Source organism: Carassius auratus, chromosome 36, assembly GCF_003368295.1.
Source record: "Carassius auratus strain Wakin chromosome 36, ASM336829v1, whole genome shotgun sequence".
Classification (NCBI taxonomy): domain Eukaryota; kingdom Metazoa; phylum Chordata; class Actinopteri; order Cypriniformes; family Cyprinidae; genus Carassius; species Carassius auratus.
This window is the reverse complement of record NC_039278.1, coordinates 9,544,617-9,565,131: the sequence shown is the minus strand read 5'-3', so window position 1 is coordinate 9,565,131 and position 20,515 is coordinate 9,544,617. Positions and strand designations below refer to the sequence as shown.

The 20,515-nt window shown below is 36.5% G+C and overlaps 1 protein-coding gene across 1 annotated transcript in view; it reads left to right on the top strand.

Moving 5' to 3' along the window:
* LOC113055175 (S-adenosylmethionine mitochondrial carrier protein-like) overlaps positions 1-20,515 on the top strand; it is a 43,998-nt gene that overhangs the window by 1,791 nt on the left and 21,692 nt on the right. The window contains exons 4-5 of the mRNA XM_026221204.1: positions 9,618-9,722; positions 9,913-9,960. Coding sequence (XP_026076989.1) covers positions 9,618-9,722; positions 9,913-9,960 — 153 coding nt within the window. The remainder of the gene's footprint in view (positions 1-9,617; positions 9,723-9,912; positions 9,961-20,515) is intronic.

Below are 20,515 nucleotides of genomic sequence, written 5' to 3'. Positions count from 1 at the left end.
AGTGCAATTTAATACAAGTTTGAAACCATTTATTGATGTAAAGACATTTATTTGTTGTGTCTCATGGCAGCCCACTTCTCTCCCTCTATTTGTTAGATCCATTTTGCTTTATTCTTTCAAGTCAGTAGTGTTTAAAACTGGTCTCATCGCTCAAAAAAACATGAGACTAACACACAGGTGCATCTCAGTAAATAAGAATGTTGTGGAAAAGTTCATTTATTTCATTTATTCAACTCGAATTGTGAATCTTGTGTATTAAATCAGTTCAGTGCAAACAGACTGAAGTAGTTTAAGTCTTTGGTCCTTTTAAATGTGATGATTTTGGCTCACATCTCAACAAATTAGAATATGGTGACATGACATCAGCTAATCAACACAAAACACCTGCAATGGTTTCCCGAGCCTTAAAAATGGTCTCTCAGTTTGGTTCAGTAGGCTACACAATCATGGGGAAGACTGCTGATCTGATGTTGTCCAGAAGATAATCATTGACACCCTTCATAAGGAGGGTAAGCCACAAACATTCATTGCCAAAGAAGCTGGCTGTTCACAGAGTGCTGTATCCAAGCATGTTAACAGAAAGTTGAGTGGAAGGAAAAAGTGTGGAAGAAAAAGATACACAACCAACCGAGAGAACCGCAGCCTTCTGCAGATTGTCAAGCAAAATCTATTCAAGAATTTGAGTGAACTTCACAAGGAATGGACTGAGGCTGGGGTCAATGCATACAGACATGTCAAGGAATTTGGCTACAGATGTCATATTCCTCTTGTTTAGCCAATCCTGAATCACAGACAATGTCAGAGGCATCTTACCTGGGCTAAGGAGAAGAAGAACTGGACTGTTGCCCAGTGGTCTAAAGTCCTCTTCTAAATGAGAGCAAGTTTTGTATTTCATTTGAAGCCAAGGTCCTAGAGTCTGGAGGAAGGGTGGAAAAACTTATAGCCCAAGGTGTTTAGTTTCCACAGTCTGTGATGATTTGTGGTACAATGTCATCTTCTGGTGTTGGTCCATTGTTTTTTTGAAAACCAAAGTCACTGCACCCGTTTACCAAGAAATTTTGGAGCACCTCATGCTTCCTTCTGCTGACCAGCTTTTTGAAGATGCTGATTACATTTTTCAGCAGGATTTGGCACCTGCCCACACTGCCAAAAGCACCAAAAGTTGGTTAAATGACCATGGTAATAAAAGACCAAAAACTGTAGATGAGCTGAAGGCCACTGCCAAAGAAACCTGGGCTTCCATACGACCTCAGCAGTGCCACAAACTGATCACCTCCATGCCACGTCTACCAAGTATTGCGTACATGTACAGTAAATGAACATGCTTTCCAGAAGACCAACAATTCACTAAAAATTTATTTTTTATTTGTTATAAAATATTCTTATTTGTTGGGATGTTGTTGTGAGTTGGTGGGTTTTTGTTAAATGTGAGTGTAATAATAAAACTTCCTAATCATCGGGAAGAAGGAGGCGGGAACCGGCGGACATTCAAATCAAACTTTAATTACAAAATAAACACAAAACAGCGCACCAGCCCCTCTCGGACGACTGATGCGCACAAATAAAAACCTAGACACAACATAAAGCCCAGGCCTGGTCCTCTCCCGTCCTTCACCGTCGTCACTCCAGTTTTATATCCTTCCATCTCCTCCGTGGGACTCGAGACCGGTGAGTGTCGCAGGTGTCGCTCATCTCCAATCACTCCACCGGCCTGGCTCCTCGTTCCCACGGCCCTCAGTCACTCGTCAGCCACTCGTCACAGTGAGCCAAAATCATCACAATTAAAGGAACCAAAGACTTAGACTACTTCAGTCTGCGACGCGTGCATTGAATTTAATTAATACACGAGTTTCACAATTTAAGTTGAATTACTGAAATAAATGAACTTTTCCACAAAATTCTAATTGATTGAGATATACCTGTAAGAGGGTTATTTATTTATTTAAAACAAGTGAGAGTGCACAACGACTGGCATGAAATGTAAGTGTGCACTACCATTGGTATGTCTTTTTTTTTTTTTTTTTTTTTTTTTTTTTTAAAAGATCATGTGACACAAAAAAACTTTCAGCAATTTTGTTTTTGATCAATAAATAAATAAATAAAAACCTTACCAGCCTGTAATTCTTATCCTCTAGTGTGTCGTATTCGTTAGCTTGGTCAGTGTCTTTGTGGGTTTTGGTTTATTTGATGTTGTAGACTATAAAGACCTTTTGATATAATTGAAATAATTAGTTTGAAGTGTTATGGTAATATAATTTGGTCGACAGACCTGGAAGTACTTTATAGCTCTGTGTGTACTGGAAAATAATTGCACACTTTAGAATCTTCATCAACCAATCAGAATGCATTCAACAGTCTTGTGGTATAATATTGTGTAATAACAGCAATGGTGATTTCTGTCTTTCTCAGTATCATTGTTTATGTGTGTGTGCTATAAAGAGTGCACTGGCTGATGGTGTCTATCAGAGCCAGAGTAGGCTGTTATCTAGCCATTATATCAGATTTATCTTCATTCCTATTTGCTCAACACACTCTCCGAACGCTCATTTGTCAAGCTGAAGGAGCACTTATCCTACATTTATAAACCTTGTCTCTCCTAATGGCTTTGGGGTGAAAACAGCTTGTATCATGACTAGAAGACGTGACTGGCTCCCTGCTAAGTTTGGCACAGCAAAAAATTGCATTGCCCATCAGAATACGATTGCCTATGATTTACTGCACAAATCAGGCCTGAGTGTTGTACTGTGGGATAACCTTTTCCCACCCCCTCTTCTTGTTCTCATTCGGGAGGTCTCTGAAATATGTATGGAAAAAAATAGGCAATTGAAGTGTTGGGTTAAAAATGTTATCTTTGCACATGAATTGGTATTATTGAAGGATGAGATGGGGACGTACAGATTTTGGTCAGTGCAGATAGGTTTTTGGAAGGCAGCGCTCCATAAGGACCCGAGGGGTCTCTGTTGTTGTTTTTTCAAGCATCTGTAGGATGATCTGTGGAAGATGTCCCAGATGTCTGTTGTAATTCCAGCTTCCTGAGACTGAGCTGGGAGGCGTGCATTCCAAGTTCACGGACCGTTCGGAATGTTCCAGCTTTGTCTATTGATGTCTGGACTGGAGTCACAGCCGTGAGAGTGACCTTACCATGCACAAGTTTATTTTAAGGTGTAATTTAATTTATTTAAAGGTTTATTTTATGCTTATAGAAATGTGTTTTGTTGGGATTTTGTTGGGAAGCAGCTTCAGGTTTGTGGGTAAAATTGCAAAAATGTTATGTTATAAATATATATTTTTTAACTTTTAAACTCAAAGTAGCAATCAACAATTTTTATTTCTTGTAAAACATTAAGGGCTCACCAAAGCTACATTTATTCATACAGCAAATCACTAATACTGTGAAATAGTACTTCAATTTAAATATCTGTTACCTATTTGAATATATTTAAAAGTAATATATATAATAATTAGTTACTGTTATGGCAAAGCTGAATTTTCAACAGCAATTGCTCCAGTCTTCAGTGTCACATGATCCTTCAGAAATAATTCTGATGTGCAGATTTGGTGCCCAAAAAACATTTCTTATGTTTCTTCACTTTCAATATAGAAAAACGTTCCATATAGCTTAATATTTTGAGGAAACTATATATATATATATATATATATATATATATATATATATATATATATATATATATATATATATATAATATATATACACATTTCAGATTGCAAAGTTCAAAAGAACAGCATAAAACATAAATAAATGGAATGGAATAAATAAATTAATAATCCTGACCTTAAACTTTTGATTCATAGCATAACACTTCTTTAAATACTTAATTTAAAATGTATATAATTTAAATCATTATAAAAATATTCAAATTAATAATTAATGTTTTACAGTATACATTCTAAAGTACATTTATTTTCTTTTTGACCTCCTTTATAATAAATGTACATCTACTCTTACTTACACTTTTGAAGCACATAAGGTATGATATAACATAACCAGCATGGCTATAAATAGCATGTAGATCTTCTGTTTTCATTCAGCAGCATTTAATGGTATAATCGTGCATAGATAAGTAATGTACCTATTATGTATTATAATGTCATATACATTTTACTAAAATATATGACTTTACAATGTATAATATTATATCACAATTGCTTTACATTCACGTATAGAAACAATTGATTATATGGTGTTATGTATTATGAATTCATTATGGATATTTATAGTGATTTTTATTCAGCTTAGAATAATATGGGATGAAATTAGACTCAAAACGATTAATAGATGCACACAAAAATATCAATGTACTACATCAATTTTATATATGTATCTTATGAACCACAAAAAAATGCCTTTTAATTTGATTCGGGATTACATGAGTGTGCAGCGATTTGTACAAATGCAGACATGTTTGCAAATAAAAATGTTCTGTTCTATAACATAAATTGCTCATGCAAAAAGGAATCCATGCATATGTGGATCGGGTGACACGCGTGCATTCTAGTTCGAGTCGATCTTGTTCGGTTCATTTGGGTTTTGAGACTTCATTTTCATAGTTTTCAGCATTTCACGTCCCCCCCACACACAACTATACTAACGAACAAAGCCTAGTGCAATTCATTAATGTGTACACGATTAGAAAAATTACCGAATGTGCGTCACTACACTGAAACAAATGCTTTTCAACCGGTGTCTGCAGAGTTAAGAATTACATTAATGTGCAGCATTTTTGTTCAAATAGACACATATACAAATGTTATAGTTTGTATTAAATTATCATAATTTGTGCATGTAGGGATTAAAATGTGCATTTGTGGATCAGGCGACACGTGTGCATTCATCCGCGTCTCTTCTGAGTCGATTCTATTTGATTAATTTGGATTTTGAGACTTTCGTTCCACCCTTTAAGCCCCATGCGCACACACACACACACACACACACACACACACACACACACAGTAGTGATGTGTCGTTCTTGAACGATTCGTTCATTTTGAACGAATCTTTAATGTGACTCGGGAAGAACGAGTCGTCTCGGGGAGTGATTCGTTCAGTCGCGCATGCGCATTATTCTATGGGTTCTGTTCTAGTAGTAGTAATTCACCTGTCATTCAATGCAGTCTTGAGCCGGAAAGAGAATTGATTAGTTCATAGTTCGAGTCTATCGGGTTTTTGACTCGTTCCTCAATCACGTGACAGCCCAATACGTTAAACCCAATGCAGCATGAGCCGGAAAGAGAATTGATTAGTTCATCTCATGAGTCTTCGGGTCGAGTCATTCCTTAATCACGTGAGAGACCGATACGCTAAAACCATAGACACTGACAGTAAAAGAATGCAGATAATTGAATAGTTCATCTTTCGGTTCTTCGGGTTTTTCGTTATTTTGTACTGTGTGACAACATTGGCTAGAGTAATTAGTTCATTTACAACTTTCCTTACAAAATGGGTGCGTAGTACTTATTTATTATTAGTATTATTTACTCTTACAGTAACGTGATGCATTTCTGTTTTCAAATTGTTGTTTTTAATTTCTGTCATGGTGGTACTTTTCCATAACACTGAATGTGGAAATAAAGAGTTGGTTATGCTTAAAATGTTGATCTTTTTTTCTGTCTGTTTGTTTGTTTTTGTTTAGTTGTGCAGTTATTAAATCAGATTGTCTGTGTAAACCATACTTTTGTAACATATGACACTTTATAAACATTAAAAACACTGTACATACTTTTGAATAGTTGTTTATTGTTTATTACAGAAAAGCTTTGTAACAAAGAGGACAACTATTCCAAAATAAATTAAAATAATAAAAATGTAAATAATTAAAAATGAAATTAAAATTAAAAGATAATAAAGCCACAGGGTCTAATAACCTTAACAAATGAACTTTGAAAGTACAATACAAAAAAAAGAAAAACTAAATATTGCACAACAAGCTATTCCCAAAATAATTTTAAACCATTTGAATAAAAAATAAATGAAAATTAAGAGATACTAAAGCTATGGAGCCTTATAACAATAACAAATTACCTTTTAAAATCACAACAACAAAAATATTGCACAACAAGCTAGTCTTTTTCTAAATAAATAAAAATAAATAAGCTTTAAAATAAATAACACACTGTGGCTATATTTTTAGGACTTGCTTTAAGGCATGTTTGCATTATAAAAATAAAAAAAAGCAAGCTCCCTGACCTTGGATGGGCTGAGTCTGTGAGTTCTTCTGTCTGAGATAATCTGCCCAGTTTTAGAAAAAAAAAATTCAGATGGCACGGATGTGGCCACAATGCAAAGTCTTGTCTTTGTGACTTCAGAAAGGCTTGTGTATACTGGTGAACATCTCCTCCACCAGGCCAGAGGGTCTGATGTGCGGGGTAAGAGTGGCTCTCCAAGGTTGGCCATCATAGCATCTGAGGTCTTAGAAGAGGTAGCAGAAGGCCTCAAGCTTGCTACCCTCTCGTCAAAGTCTTCCCAAAACATGGCCCCTGCACTGGCAGTTAACCAGGATCTGAAACTCCTCACTCTGAGCTGGGTTAAAACTGTTAAAGCTGAAGTTATCATAACCTTAATGTCTTTAACATTTGTCTTTAACATTAATAATTCAAATTCAAAATGTTATTTGCTTTTAATGTATGTCATTATGTCCTTTTTTTAGCAATCTTCTTATACATATATTACACCAATATGTCAAGTCTGCCTAGGAAAAGCAATTATTATACCAGCAAACTCAAAATTGGACTAAAAATGAACGAACTAGTCTATAAATACTTTTTATTGTAAGCTTGGATTATTATATTATTATATAGCCTAGTGTTTATTTACCGATAGACAGTCAAGAAGACAAATTAATCAAAATTTTATTTATAACAGGGTTTTATTTATTTATAAAATAATAACAAACCACAGATCCTCAACAAACAGTAACAAAAACACAGTGACAGAAATGTCAGAAATAGCGTATGGGGCTGTCACGTGATTAAGGAACGAGTCAAACTCGACCCGAAAGACTCATGAGAAGAACTAATCAATTCTCTTTCCGGCTCAAGACCGCGTTAGTTTCGCGTATGGGACTGTCACGTGATTAAGGAACGAGTCAAACTCGACCCGAAAGACTCATGAGATGAACTAATCAATTCTCTTTCCGGCTCAAGACCGCGTTAGTTTCGCGTATGGGACTGTCACGTGATTAAGGAACGAGTCAAACTCGACCCGAAAGACTCATGAGAAGAACTAATCAATTCTCTTTCCGGCTCAAGACCGCGTTAGTTTCGCGTATGGGACTGTCACGTGATTAAGGAACGAGTCAAACTCGACCCGAAAGACTCATGAGAAGAACTAATCAATTCTCTTTCCGGCTCAAGACCGCGTTAGTTTCGCGTATGGGGCTGTCACGTGATTAAGGAATGACTTAAACCCGAAGACTTCTTGTCAGATAAGAGGTGAGATGAGCTAATCACAGACTGAAGACCCAGGTAAAGAATGAGTATTTTTTTCTTTATCTCATAGCATTTTATTTTTGTATTGTTTGTAATGTGATCAACGTTTGCGTAAGTACTAGATGTGTTGGGGAGGTAGCACTTAATATTTTAATAACATTTTGCTAAAATGAACGAAATGAACGAAATGACTCGAAAAAAGATTCGTTCATTTTGCTGAACGAGACTCAAAAGTCCGAGTCGGTAAAATGATCCGAACTTCCCATCACTAACACACAGCTCACGATCCACGCGCAACTGAGCCAAAGAAAAACAGCGACCACTAGATGGCACTACAGTCCCACTCACGTGCGCATTCCATTGTGTACAGTTTTATGAACGTTACATTGTGTTTTCTTTGTAGAATAAGTGAATAGTAAATAATAGTAAGGAAACTAAATAGGTTTTATTCTGTTGAGGCAAATCTAAACAGCTGAATTTACTTTATCAGTGTCTCTCGCCTTGGGCACCAAATAACCTAGAGCCGGCCCTGATCCTTAAACAAAACTCTGTCAAGGCTTTGACTTCCATTGTTTTTTCAGCCTCAGCCTAGTTTTCCTCCTCACTGCTCTCTGTAAATTACCCAGAAATACACATAGTGCCGGTAATTGATCTGATATCATCTCTCGCCAGTCCTCCATCAACTCCCCTGCGAAGTGAGACAAAATTGCTGCGGCGCGCGCTCACGCACACCAATTTAATTACTGCAAGAATTACTTGTCATATCCACTTCCCTCTCTATTTAGTGCTGTAAATTTGATCCTTTTGAGAATTACACGAGGAGACGGGATGTTTAGTGTTTCATAAATGTTAACCCAGCAAAAGAGAATGTAATGAGTTTAGTAAAATGGGCCCCTCTCAGTTTTGTGTAACACACCGATGGTCGGTAGTTCCCACGTTTCACCACTGGTTGGTAGTCTTGCTACATGGTTTTGGCTTAAAAATGAAAACTTTTCTCAGTGGAAATAACAATTACAGATTCCCTCTGCTGGATCTTCCACATTTGTGTCGCGCCGTTCTGCAAAATCCTGCTTGCTTTTTTGTAAGCCAAGTGGCCATTATTTCAGCAACAGCAGTGTGCAAGAAGATGCCCTGCCACCTGCCAGAGTCACACAGAGGGCAAACTAGCGTAGCTTATCACACACGCCGCCTGTAGGCTGTCAGCTGGGCTCACATCAGACCCGACCTCTCTCTCTCTCGCTCTGTCATTCAGAAGAGATTACTTCTAGCACCACAGATCCTGTGTGAGCCTGGGGGTCTGGTGGGGGGCCGGTAAACTCCCTGTGGTTGCGGAGATTGCTTTCCATCCTCGGTTCACCCCGGTATTTCCGACCCCAGCGCGGAGTCAGAAGTAATGCACCACAAGTGTAGTTTTAGAAGGGGATGTGGCTGTGGAGAATGAGCTTGAATAACGCCACACTTCAGCTATCGACAAAACATGAGAATGCGTCTGCATATCAGCTGTTGTTCGTGTGTGTGTGTGTGTGTGTGTGTGTATGTGTGTGTTTGCATGTGAGAATGAGTGTTTCTGTGACTTATTGTATAATGGGGTTTTATTAATTCCATTTACATGAACATTAAATAAAGACCTCGTTGATGTACAATTAAATGATTTTGTGTTGTATAGTAATACAGTAGTCTCATCTACCAGACATTTTTTTTTTCTTGAGATGTTTTTTTTTTTTTTACGAAATTGCTATATTTAATACTTGTGTGTGTGTGTGTGTGTATATATATATATATATATATATATATATATATATATATATATATATATATATATATATATATATATATATATATATATATATATATATATATATATATATATATATATATATATATATATATATATAAAATATTATTATTATTATTTATTTTTTATTTATTTTGGCATTTTTTGCCTTTTGCATTTTTGGATTGATCGATCGATATTTATTTACTATGTCTATTGATTGATACTAGAAATATCCTGAATACATCGAAATACAATTTAATTATGTTCCACAGTATGTATGTACATCTGCAAATATAAGCTGTAAATGTGTTTACTTTATTTCCTATTTTTGCAGTGTACCTGAGCGTTTGTCTTTGTTTGACAGATTGATGAGTGCTCTCTTCCTCTTACACAGGTGGCCTGTCTGATCCGTGTGCCGACTGAAGTAGTAAAGCAGAGGACACAGGCCAGTCCCTCTCTCAGTACCTACCGAGTGCTGCTGAACACACTACAAGAAGAGGTATGTGTATTCAGGATCCGGATCCTTCAGCTTGACTTACAGTGATCAGTGCGCTCGAGCTGTCGCGTCACTGACAAATGCACTGGTGAACTGACTGAGAAATAAGTCTTTTTGTAAAGCAACCAGTTATGATAATGCCACATCTTTTGTCTGTGCAGAGATGACATCTCGTTTTGATTTCTCATTGCAGGGTTTCAGAGGCTTGTACAGAGGTTATGGCAGTACAGTACTTAGAGAGGTAGGCTGGCTGGCTTTCCTCTAAACACATCAAGTACTGCTCCTCTGTTATTTCATATGCAAATGCTTTGATTTGAGTTCCTCTGACATTCAGGGGTGAGAGCAACATTACACATGTGCAGAACGAATGGAACATGATTGAGTAAATGATGAAAGAATTGTCGTTTTTGGGTTCCTTTAAAGGGGGGGTGAAATGCTCGTTTTCACTCAATCTCCTGTTAATCTTGAGTACCTATAGAGTAGTACTGCATCCTTCATAACTCCAAAAAGTCTTTAGTTTTATTATATTCATAAGAGAAAGATAGTCTGTACCGATTTTTCCCGGAAAAACACGATCGACTGGAGGCGTGACGTGTGGGCGGAGCTAAAGAATCACGAGCGCGAGTAGGCTTTTGTGTTGAGAGCGTTTGGAAGCTGTGACACCGTGAGGACGCACTAACAAGGAGGCAGAGACATTTGAAGCAGTTTTACTCACCGCCTGCGGTTCCAACACACGATCGTGACCCTTTTTCGTTGGGATTGCATCATCCTTAAGAAATAAACGATACGCAAATCCGTCGTCAAACTGGGCCTTGTGAACAAGCATCTTCGAAATGCAGGGAACAAACACAAACACTTTCACAACTCCGTTGATGCTCTGTAAAAATAAACTCCATCCACTGGTCCCTTAATGCTGTTTCTCTTTTGGTAATCTGTGCAGGGTTGTCTTGCCCTGGCAACCAAAAACACACTTCTTTTGTGACATTTCGCGACGCTCTCGCTCTGATCACTGAATGCCTGTGCTCTCAGTGCTCTTCTATACAGGAGCGCGTGCTCTTCCGGCAGACGTGCCCTTAAGACCCATATAAGGAAATTCCGCTCCATCTAACGTCACACAGAGCCATACTCAAAAAAAACTTTCTGAAACTTGTGACAAACTGGAAGGAGTATTGGAACAAAAATACTCCCTCAAACGTACAACTTAATTTTTGAAACTTTGTCCATGTTTAGCATGGGAATCCAAGTCTTTAACAGTGTAAAAAACTCAGTATGCATGAAATAGCATTTCACCCCCCCCCTTTAAGCAATTCTGAATTTCAATTTGCTCAATCAAGCGTCTTTTTTACAACTCATCTTGCTAATTAAACTAATTAGCATTCGAACAAGCAGCCAGCAGAACAACCACAAGGTGAAACACACCATAGCCATAAAAAGAAGGTGGATCTCTCATTCTCACATGCATCTGCTTCCTCGCACAGCTGCATCTCTTGATAATGCTTATTGAGTTATAGGCAAAGCTCATCATTTTTCATTTGTTTTCGGACTGTATTTTCTCCTTCTTCATGTCATGTTCTGACTGGAGATGAAGATAAAGGGAGTGAAATATTCAAAATCAAAGAATTTGTTGTCTGCATGAAGGTGACGCCCATTTTTTGGTGAGCTGCTGTCGTCTCTCACTGCGGGGCGATCCTGTGCTTATTTTCCGCCTCACTTAACACACGTTATTCACACAAACTCCATCTGAACATAAAGAACACCAAGCCTGATTTCTGATTTCTCCAAGGGCTTCTGAATAAATGAATACATTTTGGATGTGAGCGGGTGGCTCAGGCTGAATACTAAGGGGCAGATAAAATAGAGGTGCCGAGAGGTGCCCCGCTTCTTCCTTGGGATTGGCTTTGACGTCTGTCAGGAAGCTAATTCATTTTCTCGGCCCGCTATCTTACCCAGTACCGCAAGCCTGTCAGGGTAAGTTTGTTTACCCTGGATGCCGAGTCCTCCTCACTCAAGGATTTAATTGGAGTCTTCTCCATTAAGCAGATTCATTAAAGAAATCCGGACAAGAGGTTGTGATGAAATATATGCACTAGGTGATCACGAGAGGAGAGATAGAATGGCAAGCAGAAAAATGACAAACAAAAAGGCTGGTGTGAAAAGGAGGATACATGATGTTAATATAAAAGAATAGTTAAGGGTAAAAAGCATTATTTACCAGCAGTGTTTGCTCTTATGCTCACCAAGACTGCATTCATTTGATCAAAAATTGAGTAAAAATAGCAATATTGTGAAATATTATTATTTATTACATATTTTAAAATGCATTTTTTTTTCTCCTGTGATGGCAAAGCTGAATTTTTAGTAGCCATTACTCCAGTCTTCAGTGTCACGTGTCACATGATCTTTCAGAAATCATTCTGAGATGCTGATTTGGTGCTAAAGAAATGTTTCTTATTTTTATCAATGTTGAAAACGGTTCTGCTGCTTAATATTTTTAGTGAAACAGTGTTGTTAAACAACATTTGTATATTTATATTTAATATATATATATATATATATATATATATATATATATATATATATATATATATATTTAACAAGATGAAAGTGTTTACTCTCACTTTTTTTTTCATTTGCTGTTTTTCTTAAGATTTCTGTTTTCAGTGGACTGTGGGTATTTAAGTAATTTTTCACTTAATATCTGAACTATTGTTGCTCCCTTAAGTTTAATGTTCTGTTTGAATTAATCAGTTTTGTGTGCAACTCTTTTTAAATGTCTTCTGCATTATATTTTACAAATCAAACCGATTACTGAGTTTTGCCCCAGTGATCCGGATACAACGGTTAACAGGAGGTGATTTTCAGTGTAACATTTCTTCAGTTTGTCTCTATTCCTCATACAAATCTACCAAGGGTTCTGTCTTACAGGGTGTGTCCTGGTTTTGGCCACTAGAGGACATAACAGGATTAGGACAAATCTGACAAGCATCTGCATGGAAGCTGAAAAGATCACAGCACTAACATTATGTCGAACATAACATGCCATTTTTAATCAAATTTATAAAGGTTGAATGGAAGATAAAACTCTTTCCTCTTGACATTTGTGCTGCAGTGAAACCATAGTATTAAAAACGAATAATAACTGATTTTGTAAGAAATGTTTCCGTCATGTTGACCGAGATTTGTGATCATATCACTTTCTAATGACACTCACCCGAGAGAAACCGTGAGATTTGAGATAGACAGGAGAAGAGATTGTTGGAGATACAGCTAACAGTACTGTTGGTTTCCAGATGACAGAGCTCATATCAGCACAGATGTGAGAGCGGAGGGAAGGGAAGGGGAGGAGAGGAGACTGGCTGGAAGACCCTGTAAGAATGTAGTTATGAAACACCTACGCCTTGAGCTGCGCTCTTGTCAACTTCTGCATGATACTGATGCTGATACAGTTAGAAAATTCTAGCATCATTTATTCACTCTTATGTGGCTCTAAACCTCGTTCTTTGGCCATTCTAAAATCCGTGCTCTGTATTGCAAGAAAATTGCAACAGAAGCTTTAAGCATCAATGTATTAAATGAATTACAGTTATTTTTATTCCACTAATTTTTAACCTTTTGTTCTTTAATAAAACATTAGTTGTTGAGAATATAAAAAATGTAAAAAGGTTAACACTTTTTGATTGATTGCTATTATTATTTATTATTATTTAAATAATGTGAATAGTTGCAGAGATAAATAATGTGTAATCATCATGCAGCCGCCTGGTTGAGACGCTGTTTTGAAATTTAGTTAAATGCATTTGCTGTTCCTGAATATTGTTATGCAGTGCTAAAAGCATTTCTCATCAAAGTAATTCAGACTCCTCTCTCTTTCTTGCTCCACCCTTCGTCTGATCTCTAGTTGAACCTGAAGTCAAAGAGCCCCAGAGGTCCTGGACCTGAACGAGATCAATTTGTCAGACTTATCCGTGTGTTTATGTTGCTGTTGTCCATTGGTCACAGTGGACTGTGCAGCTAACAGGTGGAAGTGTGTATGTTTGACCTGCAGGGAAGTGTGGATTTGCTGCCCTCTTCTTCTAAAACGTGTACGGAGAGGATAAGAGGCAGGGTGTGAGCTTTTCTTTCTGCTTGTCTGGTGGATTCGTTCTACAGGCAATTTCCTTTCAGATTTCCACAGTCCTTTGTTCTCTCCGTTTAACGTCTTTCAACTGTCATTTCCAAGCAGTTACAGATTGAGAACAAGAATGTTATTTTGACCCTTTCAACAAAGTCCTCTGCAAAAGGAGCTTTAAAATATTCAGCCCTCCGAGATCCAGCATTGATATTAGAGGCTTTTGAGTATTTGGGAAGATTTGTTCCGTTTCAAATTGAAAAACAGAGGGTTAAAAAAAAAAACACTGAAGCAATTTTCTCTTTCCAATTGTACATTTTGACAATATTTAGGATTATTATATCATATTTATATTTTATTTCTTCATTCTATTACTAAACATTGGTCAAATAATAAGTTAAGCAATGGTGTCTGCAGACAGTGAGCATTTTCTGTTACTTTGGCATACTGTCAAATTCAAGTTACGAATACCATTCAAGACTATTGTTTTTGAAAGAAGTTAATTTTATTCAGCAAGGATGCATTAATTTGATTAAAAGTGCCAAAGCCTTACACTGTTACATATAAAGTTCTTTTGAACTTCCTGTTCATCAAAGCATTGTGGAAAATCACACTTTGACAAAAATACTAAGCAGCACAACTGTTTTCAACTTTGATAATTTGAGCATCAAATCCGTATATTAGAATGATTATGAAGGAGTAAATTAATCTTTGCCTCACAAAATAAATTGCACATTAAATATATATTAAAGTAGTTGTTTCAAATGATAACAATATTTCACAATATTACTGTTTTTACTGTTCATGATTACATTTAATATGATTAAATAAATGCAGCCTGAGCTAAAGACATAAGACCCTCTATATTTAAATAGTAGTGTATCTTCTTGTTTGTTGCTGCTGTTTAATGTAGTTTTAACCTATAGACAACTCTAGCAACACTGCAGTGGGTTTATGAGGCTTGAACTTTATTTGTCAGGGCTGGATTTAATCTAACTTCAATCAGATATTTTCAGAGCTCAGCCTTTCAGTTCTTCAGCCCTGCCTCATTACTCTGTGATCTTTTTTTATTATCTTTATTTTATCTGATTAGACGACATTAAATCTGCTTGCCTTGCACATTTCACAATGATATGTGACATGAATGTGTGAGAATATTATCTATATATGCGTATAGCATTGATCCATACCAGTTTTTATATATTGTCCCTGAGGTAGTTGGCTGGCTGGCAGTGTTTCAGTTTAATTGAGTGAGTGATTTTCAGCACACGTGTGGAGGCACAGACTTCATTTCTATCCTCCACCTGAGCACATCCTGCCTCCAGCTGAAATCTGAGTTTTGAAGAATGTGGTGTGGTGTCAGGATGAAGGTGCTGTTCTCATACTTGCTGTGTGTTAAAGAGGCATGCATGTCAACTGTGACGTGGCAGACCAACTGTTGCCGAGGCTGTTGTTGAGAAAAAAAGATTCAGCTCTCTCCAAACCTCAAACTAAACTGCTAATCGGGCTCCCACTGGGACAATGATCTACACCACTCACACTGCTCAGAACTGAATTTCCGAACTGAAGAGAGAGTGTCTTTTAGAATTCAGTTCTGAAATGAAAGAAAAACAATAAAAAAAAAAAAACTTTCATCCAGAAAAAAAGTACTTTTCTTGAAACATTCGCTGATTTATTAATATTAATACACTCTTTGAAATGACACTATTAAATAGACCATTTATCATTAAATTAGATTCACTGTGTTTAAATAATTTTCATTAATTTTAATGAAATAACACACTTTTTCTCAGAATGCTCTAATTTAACAAAAATTCGTCACAATGGAGCCAATCCATATGTAATGAGTACAATTATTTAAATGATGTCTTTTTTTTAGTTTTTTTGTTCACTGAAAACAGTTGTGGACATGTAGTGCTGTTTGGCATACTTAAAATGTCTTTAATTACTCATAGTTTTGAAATGATTGAACTTATAATATATTGATGTAAATATAAAATATTGAAATATATAAAACCTAAATAATAAATGGACAAAATTTGTAAAAAGAAATAACGATGTCATTAATTGTTTTCTTTGGTAAAAGGTAAATACAGTAGTTAATGATATTTAATGCATTAACTTCTACATTAAGCATGAACAATACATTTATTGCAGTATTTATTAATCATTGTTAATGTTAGTTATTAATGTAAACGACATTCAATGTTAGTTCATGTTGGCACAGGTGCATTGACTAATATAAACAGATGCAGCTTTTGATTTTTATAATGTTGAAATTAACACTAAGAAAAAAAAATGCTTTGCATGTTTATTTTTTCTTTTTATCATTGATACGTTGTTAACTAATGTTTGCTAATTAAAGCTTTTGTAAAGTAATTGCGATAAATGTTTGGGATGGTGCTCTGTATGTTTGCTATGTTTGTTTTCTTCCTGTTTTTCCAGTTCTAACTGCAATTCAGCATCTGTTGGGACAAGATCCAAAATGGCAAGCTCCAATCTGATTGGCTGGCTTTATGCGAGTTAACATAAACAGGGTTTCTCATAAGAGCTTTTTTTTTTTTTTTGGTATACTTTGTAGCAAGTAAATTCGATATTTCTGAGCACACCATTATATTTAGTATATACACATTTGTTCTGCCTTGAGTTAAATTGTCCAGTTTTTGTTGTCAATTTATTCATGCCCTTAAGCATCATTTTGCAGAAATGTCATGTGTAAGTATGCAGCTCTTGATCAGGATGCGTGGACCAGACTTCATGTCGACAGTCAGAAATCTGGCTACATGAGACTATTTCCGGCTTAAACAAAATGAGCCGAGGAGAATTGTGTCTGATGTAGTGTGATGTTTGGGCCAAGGTGTAGAGGTTTAGCTGTGTGTGTGATGTGTAGACTCTGTGCACCTCGTCCACTCTCTCCACTCTCCGAGGGACTGCTTTTGGCGGTTCTTCTCATAAGGCTGTTGATCAGCATTAGAGGAATCCTCTTATGTGATAGTGTTGAATAAGACACTTCATTTGTCTGGGTTTTCCTGAGGAGTCAAATTGGATGCAGACGTTTATATGTGCAGAAAAGAGATGGCTCACATGCACACACTCAGATATGAACACTTGAGGTAGCAGCGTTATATACAGAGATTGATTTATAGTTCATGTTGTTGGTGTGAACTTCAGACGCCCATTCTTGTTCGTCTCCAATCTGTCATCGTTTAGATTCATTCCTCTTCCTGGGACTCCTGTCTAGCTCTGCTATGATCACTTTACCCACAATCCACATGTTAGTTTCTGATGTCGTAACAATCACAACACTAGCTCCTCTCGCCAAGCTTATTGGAATGGGATCATCAGAACGGCTTGAAATGTTGATATTTCTTTCCAGCGGCATAACGATCAACTAAATCACCTCAAAAACATAATGGTTTCGTCGAAAGATATTTAGTATACTTTAGACAGATGACATTTCAGCTGATCCTAAACAAAATCTCCACATATGCATCATTTCACAATGTATGGACACCTGTGATGCATCAATCATATTACAATGAGTATGTGATTGGATTGCATTTGAAACAGCAGCAAATGCATGAGTGAATCTTAGAAATGTGTTTTGAAATGCATAAATGCAGCTATACATTTAAATTTAAACAGACAACAGATGGAGAATGGCAAAACTAATTAAACATTATGTGGCAAATATACATTACTATATATATATATTTGTTTATATATATAGACACACACACACACACGAACACATACATAATAGTAAAGAAATTAATAAATTTGTTTAGCAAGGATATTAAATTGATCAGAAGTAACAGTAAAGACATGGACGTTGTTACAAGAGATTTCAAGTAAATGTTGTTCTTATGAACTTTGTTTGAACTTTATCAAAGAATCCTGCTATAATCTTTCACGGTTTCTAATATTTTAACCAGCACAACGGTTTTCAAAATTTGTGATAAGAACAAATGTTCCTTAAGCACTAAATCAGCATTTTAGAATGGTTTCTAAAGGATCACGTGGCACTGAAAATATTTCAAAATATTAAAATAGAAAACAGACACTTTAAATTTTAATATTTCAGTAAGTACTTAAGTATGTAAGTAAAACAAGATTTAGGGGTACTTTTGAAGTGAGATGTCAACTTTACATGCTCTAGTTTTTGTCGTATTTTGTCGTTTTTTTTAATTAGCGTCTCGCTTGGTCCTGGGGTTATGTTTGCTTCCCACAATTTTCTGCATGTTTGCCTCAATCCAAGCAGAAAACCATCTCAGCCCTTCACATATGGTTTCAATAAGGGCCGCCGGTCTGGCTGGGGACCCTGAGTGAAAGAGGGGTAGTGTGTGTGTGTGTGTGTGTGTGTGTGTGTGTGTGTCCCTCTGCTGGCCCACAGACCTGTGACCTGAGCTTGAATATGCCTCTGAGCAACAACAAACTAACATGCTCACCCTCACCCAAATATACATAAAATCAGTGTTCAGATCGTGGCTATAGGGACTCCCCGCCAACCACCGTGAGGGGAAGCATGTGTAAAATTAAATGTGATACATATATATCAAGTAAAAATCATAACATTAAAACTAAGCAGCAGATATTGCCTAACATATACTAGATGCTTACCAAATGATCTTATTTTCATTCAATATTTGGCCAGTTGGGCTGGATATATATGCATTTCTTCTCTGATACAGAACAACCAGTGTTTAGGTCCCATTGCCTTACTTAAATTACAGCTCTGTGCCAATGAATATGTAATATTATTTCATTTTATTCCATTTTAGTTGATTAATTAAATTGAGTGTTTTTGTGCCTGCCACACTTGAAGCCTTTATCAGGGAGTAGTATTGTTATTGAAATATGATCATGGTTTAGAACAACTGCAAAGCTTAACTTTACACATGTCACGTGATCATTCAGAAATCATTCTAATACGCTGATCTATTGTTCAAGAAACACTTGTTATTTTCGATTTAGAAAGTAGTTGTTTAGCACAACATAATACAAGAGGCTTTTAATTTAATGAAGCACATTTGTTTTTAAAGTTCACAGTTGTTGTTATTTTTATGGAATATTGCATTAAAAATCATGTATTTTAGTTATTATCTTATTTCAATATGATTTTTATATCAATTTCTTTTAAAACAGCACTAGAAAAACACATATATTTCTTTGTCTTTTAAAATATTTCCAAATGATTCTAATTCTAATCTAATAATGCTTGCATCAGAATTCAGCGAGGGAAGGATCCTCTTTTTCATGCCCTTGTAAAACAAGTGTGAGGTTAACCTCTAATTGCAGGGTGAGTTTTGCTGTCTCGCACTGTGATTTATTTCCCTCATGCTATCTCTTGCTCCGTCCTTTCCCCAAATCGTTTTCATCTTATTTCACCCCATTATTATTTTCAAAACACTCTCTGCCTTTCTTTTTAAAGACATCTTTTTTTCTCAGTAGTTTATCTCCGGGGCAGTGATGCTTATGTGTCTTGGAGTTGTGTACTTAGCCCCAGTTGTCTCTGGAGAACAAAAGGCGTCTGAGCAGCGATCTGCGTGATAATTTGAGGTTGAAGGTGAACTGCTTTACGGGACAGTTAATGTTGTTATTACAGCTTGAGCGAGGCTTGGACCGGGAGCTGGTTCCGATCGATAATTATTTCGGATTTGGTTTTAGCATTGCACTTGAGGTTTTAACCAATTATCGTGTCTCAGATGCGGAACAATAAATAGCTTGCTGATTTCCGTCCACATGTTTGACCCAGCTATCAGCACTGACTTCACATTTCAGTATTTCCTGTGTCCAAATGTGTAAGGTCAACAGATGTTGGAGTAACAAATGTCTCATGCCAGATTTTATCTGACCTTTATAATATGAATGAGCTTCTATTGTTTTAGCACATAATATAAATCACAGAACGCACAATGTCATCTATTAGCAAGCAAGTTATCATGGCCAATTCGACCATACTATTGCTCTCCTGAGGGATAGTATTGGACTAAATTGAATGAAATCATGCTGATGTAATTTCTAATTGCATGCTGGGAAAGCAATAAATGTGATTAGTTTGCTAGGTAAAATGGTGTTTTTTCTCAAGTAAGGATAAGCTTCTATAACCATCAATATTATCAGATAAATTGGTAAAAACTATATCTGCGTAGATGATTGGTGAATTGGGAGGACACACCTGCTGAAGCACTGACTGCTGAAAGCTGAAGACTGACTGTAATGTTTAGCTTAGCTCACATAACAGCGGCTCACAGCTGGAAACATCTGTACGGAGCCGTCAGGTTTGGGGGTGAGAAGATGATGTCACTGCTTCATGTCAAATATTGCACTTATTTAGCCCTCAGAGCGGAGGAAAAGACTTTCTGGAAGCCCTCACCGTCTGCCGTTCCCATTGTTTAACATTTGAATGACATCTCAAATTATGTTGCATGATTTTAGCTTCTTTTCCAAGTGTTTAGACACCCATTATAAGCAAAAAATAAACATTGCTAGCATTTCTTCATTCTCATAAAAACTCATTTTAATTCAATTCTGCATGTACTAAAAACAGTTCACTCCGGCTGCTTTTGTTTGTTCAGGAGCAAATGTTTGGTTTTGTATAGTTTACCAGTACAAGATGTTGATCTGGTTCTTATCTTGCAGTAATTATTCTATGAAATCTGCTTTAAGTCTCCGCCTGTCTCTTTTC